The sequence below is a fragment of the Rhinolophus hipposideros genome (genome assembly GCF_964194185.1).
Source record: "Rhinolophus hipposideros genome assembly, chromosome: 12".
In the NCBI taxonomy this organism is placed as follows: domain Eukaryota; kingdom Metazoa; phylum Chordata; class Mammalia; order Chiroptera; family Rhinolophidae; genus Rhinolophus; species Rhinolophus hipposideros.
The window spans coordinates 39587067-39596633 of NC_138058.1; the positions used below are offsets into that span (position 1 = coordinate 39587067).

The following is a 9567-nucleotide window of genomic DNA, read 5'->3' on the forward strand; positions in this document are numbered from 1 at the left end:
CTAAAAACCTGGGAAAGACTCCTTTACGCAACATGAGCACTTTTCATTTTGCAATTCAAGATATATGAGGGTTTCTTCCATCCAGAACAAGTGGAAGAGCCCATACTTAGTATTTAATACACCTAATCAAAGTGTTTAATTTGATCACCCAAAGAGACTTACTTTTGAAATTCATAGAAAACATTAACTTAGAGCTAAGAAAGCTAATGTTTCTAAGAGACTACGTTTTAAAGACAGTTTTAATAAAAATCTCAACCAGTAATTTGTACTTGAAGAAATGCAAATATATCTTCATTTGCCATCAAGGACAGGAAATAAGCAGCAGAGTAGCACTAAATGGGAAACTGCTTGTGATCAGAAATAACCATGGGGGAAAAAATAATAAACAGATTGTATCAACTTACCATTCTGAAGCAGACACCTGTATAAAAGAAAAATAAAAAGAAACATCAGTTTGTCTACCTTTAAAAAAATTATGTATTTCCTAACAACATTCATCTATTTTATTAAATACTAAGTAAACAAAATGAACAAAGCTTTTTTTAAATTGAATTTATTGCAGTGTCATTGATTAATAAAATTATGTAGGTTTCAAGTGTACAATTCTATAATACATTATCTACATATTGCATTGTGTGTTCACCACCCAAAGTCAATTCTCCTTCTGTCACCATATATTTGACCCTTTTAACCTCCTCTACCACCTCCCCCCACCCCTTACCCTCTGGTAACCACTAAACTGTTGTCTGTGTCTATGGGTTTTTGTTTGTTTGTCTTGGTCATTTGTTGTTTTCAGTTTTACATCCCACATATGAGTCATATGGCTCTCGATTTTTTCTGACATATTTTATTTAGCATGATAATCTCAAGATCCATCCATGTTGTTGCAATTGGCAGTATTTCACCTTTTGTCTGAATGTATTCAGTTATTTTTTAAAATTATTTTCTTTTAAAATAAAAAGAGAAAGATTACTTTTGGAGGAAAAAAGTAATCTGAATATTTCATTTCATTTGAATATTTTATTCAAAGCATAATGAAATGCCAAACTGTATTTTTATTCTATTTTACAATGCTAAATAAGACAAAAATGCTTATTACAAGGACAGTTGATTATATTTGGCATAAAATTTACCTATTTATCTTGGCTTTTAGAATTTCTTCTTTAAGTACAAGGACTAAATCTAAGTTTAAATGTAATAAAACATTTCTATTTTAATTCCACATTCTGGAGAGGCAAAACTACAGGGACAGGAAACTAATCAGTGGTTGCCAAGGGCTGGGAGGTGGGGGAGGGAGTGTTGCAAAGAAGCATGAGGGAACTTTTGGGGATGAGACTATTCTACATCTCAACTGTGGTGCTGGTTACATGACTTTATGCAGCTTTCAAAATTCATTTAACTGTATGTTAAAAATGATGAATGTTACTGAATTTAAATTATGCCTCAATTGAAAAAAAAAGGGAAATCATGGGGGATAGATCAAACCAATCTCCAGAGAGGTCAAAAGAGATTGTTTCTACAGCAATTGAGCCTGGTTAAGAAAATACAGGGCCGGCCCGGTGGCGCAGGCGGTTAGAGCTCCATGCTCCTAACTCCGAAGGCTGCCGGTTCGATTCCCACATGGGCCAGTGGGCTCTCAAAAAAAAAAAAAAAAAAAAAAAAAAATACAGAAGAAGGAACCGGTGGCTTAGGTAATTTTATGTAATTTTGTAAGTGGATTTATAATAAGAGATAACATTTGTTTTCTGATCATAGCATATTGTGGTACCAAATGACTATGAAGAAAAAGAGTAGTCGAGCAATAAAGACAGGATGATATCACAAATGGAATTTTTGTAGGGCTATAGAAATATTTTAAAACATACACACAAAATGTGGAGGAATGATGAGGGGAAAGTATTGACCTGAAGGGGGACCAGAAAGGCAATCTGTTATATAGATGCGGGAAAGACATCAGCTAGCAGATATACAAGGAATTGGCAGAAAACTCAAAAGAGACTTCAGTTAAACCAAATCATGTAGAAGGAAGACAAAATAGGAGAGAAAACAGACAGAACGGTGGAAAAGTATGTAGTCGTTTTATCCTAAGAGTGAGGAGATCCCAGAAGACGCTGACCAAACAGAATTGAAGGTTTTGGTCAAGGCTGCATTGTGCATATTCCTCTCTGAGTTCCTCAACAGTGAACAGCTCTGTACGTTTGCATTATGAAAAGGAAGCACATGCAGCTCAAGTAAACAGAAACTAGCAACATCTCTTTCCCACTCAAAAGTCAGCTCTTTCCTACTCAGAGTGATCCATGGATCAGCTGCACCAGCAGCACCTGAGAGTGTTTGCTTTCCTTTCCTTGTGTTTCCCTTCGGTGACATTCAAAATTTGAGGTACAATTCACATAACATTAAATTCATCCTTTTAAAGTGTTCAAAGTATACTAAACATACAGTGAGTTTTATTTAGTATATTAACAATGTTTTGCAACCATCACCACTATCTATTTCTAGAACATTTCCATCACCACAAAAAGCAACTCTCCCTCACATTTCCCTTTAGCAGTCATTCCCCACTCCTTACTTCTCCCGTCCCTTAGGGAAGTTAGGCCAAGTCCTCTGATTTTCTTGGCCTTTCCCTCAAGATTTCAAGATGGCAGCAGTAGCTCCAATCATTATATTCACCCTACAGTCAGGAAGAGAAAGGGTACAGGGGAAAACTCCTGGCTGAGTCAGCCCCTGTCAAAGAGCTTTCCTAAAAGCCTCAATCAATGACTTGCCTGATACAGTCCTTCCCACCTCAGTATGTGGAACAAGGGCCGTCATTCTCCAATTTTGGTCACCATACAACCTCCCTGACTTTTCCTATCACTCCACACCAAAAGACTCCGCAGTAAAGATCATCTTGAAGTACTGCATCCAGAACCAAATAGTTGAGCTCCATCTAGATTTTACAACTCATTTCTGTAGGAGAAAGCTTCTCTCTCATGATAGTTCCTTCTTCAAGGAGGAATATCCATTAGTGTGACACCCCTGGCCACTCTCTACCCTCTATAACCTGTTTCTGACTCCACCTGAGACAAGCAGTGACTTATCTAATGTACGTAAGTCTGTATGAAGAAACGTGCATACCCAAGTGCTTCCTCTTCCTCCTTCTCCTGGGAGTGAGTTACCCGCAGAGATCATACCTTCTGCTCTGCCCACGAGGGAGGCCTGCCTGTGCCTGGATGGGTTTGTTTAATCCGCAGTACAGATTATTATCACGTCCACTTACCTGAAGATACACACCACATCCCCCAAACCCTGCTTTACTCTTTGTTTAACTTGTCAATCAATAACCCACACAATGAAGAGAGGTGTTATTTATTCAGCCCCTCAAACACAACCCCTATTTTAAAGCCTTAGGAGGAATGTGCATCTAGAGGTGTCAGGACCTCCGCCTATTAACTTTGTGAAGCAGTGAACCATGCAGGAATCAACCGTTCAAAGGCCCATAAACCACTTGGAATTTTCTCAGAATCTTTCTGAGACTCCTGATCCCTAGTTTGAAGCACATTGTGCAACAGAGACAGGTATATATAGAGAAAAACAGTGAATGTGGAGACAGATTTGCTGCAGCTTATCAGCACTGGCTGCAACAGAATACTCATGGGACAGGGCCTGTGTTGGAGAAGATGATTTGATGGGCTTTCGTTGTCTCTCCCCACTGCATCCACCTCGCATGCCAAAGAGAAGGGAAGCTGATATGCCACGGGCAGGTTTTTTTTTATAGACACACTGCTCTGGAAACTGGGACAGACATCAGCCCCTTCAGTTATGAAAGACTTAAGCATAATACACTGCTCAGTCAAGACTCAATAAGCTTCAACTGTACCTCACTTTGTGGAAAGATGTGTCAGTGAGAAACTCTGAGGTAGCTATTGCAAAGGAAATCACACTGTAAATCTACAATGAAATACTGATATTCAATCATATGATGAATTTTAAACAGCAGCATCCTTTCATGTAAAATCAAATTTTCCTTTTGTAATACACCCCTTCATCCTGGGGTCTGACTGCATGTGTCAATTTTGAATGCAGGAAGTCATCTAGTCACCACCTTACAAAGCAGCCCTTAATGATTTTAAACAGCTTTAATTGTTAGAAAGTCCTTCTTTATATGGAATAAAATTCTGACTCACTTTTCTCCATCCACCCAGGCTCTGTCCCCTCGAGCCACACACCATGGCATGTTTTAGATAGTTGAAACACCCATCACACAACTGACTCTCCAAGCCAACTATCCCTAAGCATTTTAATTTAGTTTGAGACACTTTTGAAGTTACCACCAGAAGTACAGCTTATAAAGGATATAAAAACAAGCCACCAGCTTGACCTTCAAAATAATATCTTATTGTCTAATGAGAAACACAGCTATAAGTATACAAATAACTGTAGTTGAAAGCAGAATGGATTAAAGAAAAGTAAAAATAAAGATTAAAACAGAACTGTAAATGAAATGCTTAGGAACAAAGATGAGAAAGGGCATTTATGTTTCATAAACATAACCCTATTTATGTTTCATTAACATAACCCTATTTATGTTTCTTGACTGTAACGTACTAAAATTTTCAACCTCTGAAACAGCTTTTCCCATTTACCTGAAAAGGAAAAATGTATACACCTAAATCATGTGGTGTCTGAGAAATCTACTTAACAAGTCATCCTAATTTTCATTTTGAGCAATCTTAAAGAAAACTGCTATTTATTTTGATAGTCCCATAAGCTACTCCTATTCTGAAACTAATTTAGAACTGTCAAAAACAAACTGCTGAATTTATAAAGCACAGGTAAACTAGCAGATTGCCTGTCGTGCGGGACGGCCTGTGGGGTCTCTGCTCCCGCTCCCCACATAAGAACGCAGGATATGGTGAGGCCAAAAAGGAACACCCATGGAGCCATAGATAGGGGAGTCACACCACTATATTCTCGCTGGCAGCTGGGTTGGAGACACAGGAAACAGGAGCCACAGGATCCGCAACCCTCACTCCGCTGCTTACTGGCTCAGCCACCATCTTCTTGCTAGCCCCCCCATTTTTCTGCAGGCATAGCCACGGCAGTTATATTAGTGGCCAACGGCTCACTCGTTACAGCTGACGGCCAACTAGCCACAGCGGATGGCCATGCAATCACAGTTGATGGCCATTTACTACCTGAGCCAGCACCTTTCTACGTGAGGCCGAGAGCCTGGAAACTGCACTCCTGGCTCTGTCCCCACATTGCCACCATCCACTTCCATGGGTGTCATTAGTGTTTACCTGAGAGCTGGTAAAGTATCAAAGAATCTATACACAGCTTACCCAATTTCCTTTTCAAACTTTCAGATTATATTATTCGAGATATAACTAATGAAACATTTATAGAAATATTCTAAGCCATGCCATAGTTATAAATGCTCTAAAAACACAGGGCAGTCCTCTGCTCCCCTATCCCTTATCCTAAAGGCCCCAATGCAACAGAAGTTGATAGGAAAAAATATGGAGCTTCTTGAGAATGTGGAGACTAACAAGTAGAGGATATAAGAGAAGGGAGAAAAGGGTAACTTAACAGTGCAGAAGGCTGACAAACTTGATCTCACTTAAGTAATCAAGGTCAACATTAGTCAGATTGATAGTATGTACCCTTGATATGGTGTGATGAGAGTGGCACTTTACCTCTGTGGTCTTCCTCCCAATAACCCATAACCCCAGTCTTAGCATGACAAAAATATCAGACAACTCCCAATTGGGAAGCATTCTACAAGGTACCGAAGCTCAAAGTACTTCTCAAAACTGCCAAGGTCATGGGAAACAAGGCACATCTGAGAACATCACAGCCTAAGGCAACAAGATGACTAAATGAAATATGATATCCTGGAAGAATCCTGGGCCAGAAAACAATGAACTTTAGGTAAAAACTAAGGAAATCTAAACAAAGTATACACTTTAGTTAATAATAATGTATCAATATTAGCTCATCAGTTGTGACAAACGTCCCATACTCATATAAGATGTTAACAATTGGGTAACTGGATGTGGGGTATACAGGAACTCTCTATAGTATCTTTCCAACTTTTCTACAAATCTAAAACTATTCCAAAACAAATATATATATATATATATATATATATATATATATATATATATATATATATATATATATATTTTTTTTTTTTTTTTTAAGTAGAGAAAGAAAAGCAGCAATGGAAAACAGCAGCAACCTAAGGCTCTATAATGTAGGCTTTGCAAATGAGCCTGAGAAGCAAATCCACTATTTGTAATATTATTTCTATAAATGTATTTTCCTGAATTTCAAACAACCAATTTATAAACTAATTCTTGGTATACAATCTGTTTGTAAAATAGGCTATGTATATTTGAGAACAAGGCAGATTACATTTGACCCTTAGAACATGTTGACTGCCATTTTGTCACCAAGGATGTTTTAAACTCAAGCATTCTAAATGGAAATACAACACCACACCTTGGTTTTGGTTGGAAAATATTTTGTCATAAACTTCACAAAGCCAATTTAATTCATTGATCAATTTTCTAGGACAGGACAGTTGAGTCATTTTCCATTTTGTCCATGTTCATTTTTATGTCATTAAAACCATTTTCATTGGGGATATTTCCATTTAAATATTTTTATGATAACTTTATCACTCAATATTTTGTCCATTGAATATTGCCAATTATAGCTTTCTCCACTGTAAATTTACTGCCACAGCCATTATTTCTAACAACCGTTTTCACTAAGATTTTATTATGGAATACTTTTAAAGTAAAAGTTAATTTTACAATGTTCCCTTTAATTATTGTCCATTTTATTGTATTAAAATTAAATTTATTTTTGATTATTTATTGTCAATTATTTCTACATAATCATTATGAATTGGATAAAAGGCTATTTGTATTTATTTCTTAGGTAATCCTAGAGAAAACTGTGAGACACAGAGAGATAGACTGATATGCAGAAACAGTGACAGTGTGAGCAAGTGAGAGATCACGTACCATGTGCTCATCATATACACAAAGCACGCAATGATACAGTTGTAATCAACAGAAATACATTATGTGTTAACAGAAAACATTGTATAATGGACAAGCACAGGTTTTAGAGTCAGAGAGATGCAGAATCAAATCCCATTTGGCAACTTAGTGCTTGTCCAAGTTACTGAACCTCTCTGTACCTGTTTTCTCATTGTTAAAATAGGAATAAGATATATATGCCACAAAAGTGTGAGGATTAAGTAAATAATAGATGCTTGGCACGTGGAACGCCCCCAGTAAATGTCACACGTGTGTGCATGCGCACACATGCACGCACACACACTCAACTATTGCCATCACTGTCTAGTAAAAAAAATATTTTGTTAGGTGATCTTTGCCACCAATTTCATATTATATAATGTGTTTCAGTGATTTACTGTGGGAGTTTTCAATCCAGAGTTACCATACCCCTGAATGTACCCAAAGACTTTCTACAGGGTGCAAAGCCATGGATGATTTTAAGGGAATAGATTTCCAGATCCTCAACTTTCATATGTATTCTTTTCTAAAACCCTCTCAGAAGCCACCTGTGATTTGCTGTGTTTCTCCTGTCCTACGTCCCTTTTCATAATCACTCCTTGAAAGACAGGCCCAAAGGCATGGTCTCACCCATCCTTAATCTTACCCCGGTACATTGCCCCAAAGTGTAAAATAAAAGGATAATTCAACTCTTCCTTTAATCAAGTTTCTCCTTATGAAGTAAATTTCCAATACAAATTTATCTTTTTAATTAAATACTTATCATACTTCTAACTGTATTTATATTCTTTTCATCAATTTTGTTCTAATAATAATTCCAATAGTAACTCAAGCCAGAAGAAAAAAGATTGATAGAACTTGATGGTCAAAGGATAACAAGAAAATACATTTACATGTATAGGTGTGTATATACACATACACTACAGTACATACCTATTGCAGAAAATAGGTGATCATTAAGAAACTCAAGTATAACAATAGGATAAAATTCTCCGGGAAGACGAGGAATGGAAATCAAATTCAAAAAGAAAAGGGTATAATGTAAAGTTTCCCACTATTAAAAAGCTTTATTGTAAATGAACGATGGCAAACATTAAATCACTACCATATTTATATTCCCTTGGATAAATTTCACAGTGATTTAACATTAATTTAGACATAACAATAATTACAATAAACCAGACATTACACCTTTTGCAACTATTCAAACTTATAATGAAACAAAAATTAGATAGCAACTCAATAATTCTTTTAAGAGCCACACAAGAAAAAAAATGTATCATCTCAGACAAGTGAACCCTCAAATATCATCTAGATGTCCTTCCTGAAACTCGAGTCAAGCCCAGTAGTTTCAGCGGAAAGTAACGAGATCACTAGTTCAAAGGCCCTCCCTTATTTTCCTTCTCAACTTCGTTTTTCCCTCCGGCTCAGGCACCCCCCGTCCCGCGTGAACAGCTCCGGCCTCCTTGCTCCCTCGGTCCCTTCCCCTCCCGGGCGCCCTCCCGGGTCTCCGCTCTCACCGGCCCCACCCCCACCCAGGCCCCGCCCATCCCAGCTCTCCAGCGCCTGCGCGTTTCGCCTCCTTCCCCCCGCGGCTGCTGTGTCATGGCCCAGCGGAAGTCGGGCCACACCGGGGAGGAGTTCCTTGAGATGCGAGGCCCTCCTCTCGGCCTTCTCCCTTTGCTCCCCTAACGCTTCTCTGGCCTCCCGCCGTAGTGGGGGATCCCCTACCCTGCACTCTCCCGAACACCTCGTAGTCCACGGATTTGAGGGGCCCTGCGTTAGACATGGCGGCGGCGAGTCCTCTGCGGAGGAGCTGGAGCGGGGGTCCGGGCGCGGCGACTGCAGCGGCCGCGAGAAAAAGGCGGCACATGGGACTGCTTGGCGCACCCCGCGCCTGTCAACGGCCGGGGACGCGAACGCGCCGGGGTCACGCGTTGGAAGACGGCAAATGAGACTGCGGGGCTTGGGAGCAAGGGCAGCCCGGGACGCCGGAAAAAGTGGCCGCTCGGCGTCGGGCGCCCCAGGCCTCCGTTCCCGGCCCCGCCCCTCCAGTGCAGGCGGACCGGCTTCCCGGGAGGGATGCGCTCCCTCTGATTTAATAAAGCTCAGTGCTCGTTTCTCAGTGTTTGTAAATGAAAGCTGAATGCTGTGCCCAGAAGTCAGTAGTTTGGTACCCAAAAATGCTTTTGAAATGAAAGACCTGCTAGCTTGCAGGTTAAGAGTATTTGGTTACTGAGTAAATTCTCATTAAATGTTTAGGCGACTGCCGAATCCATCAGGCGATTTTGAGCCAATTCTTCAGGTGCTATCTGCAGCCTCTTCCTTATTGAGTCAGAAAGGCTTTGGGCCTGAGTCCATATTGTAAGTGGATTGTGATGTATCCTGGGTCAAGAAACTTTTAAAACCTAAACTCTTAGTGAAAACAAACAAAAAAATAACTTATTTTCTGTTCACTCATACAGCTTTTTTATGTTTTTTATTATTCAGCAACATTCAGTTACCTAGAAGATTAAAGCAGCTTATGCTTAGC

General features: G+C 39.4%; 1 protein-coding gene across 1 annotated transcript in view; it reads right to left on the reverse strand.

Annotated features, from left to right (window-relative positions):
- The window catches only part of ACYP2 (acylphosphatase 2), a 108901-nt gene extending 99815 nt beyond the window's left edge, over window positions 1–9086 (reverse strand). Inside the window, exons 1-2 of the mRNA XM_081069395.1 lie at window positions 8766–9086; window positions 405–421 (exon numbers count right to left, since the gene is read on the reverse strand). Coding sequence (XP_080925521.1) covers window positions 405–421; window positions 8766–8907 — 159 coding nt within the window. The 5' untranslated portion in view covers window positions 8908–9086. The remainder of the gene's footprint in view (window positions 1–404; window positions 422–8765) is intronic.
- Window positions 9087–9567: the final 481 nt, after the last annotated feature.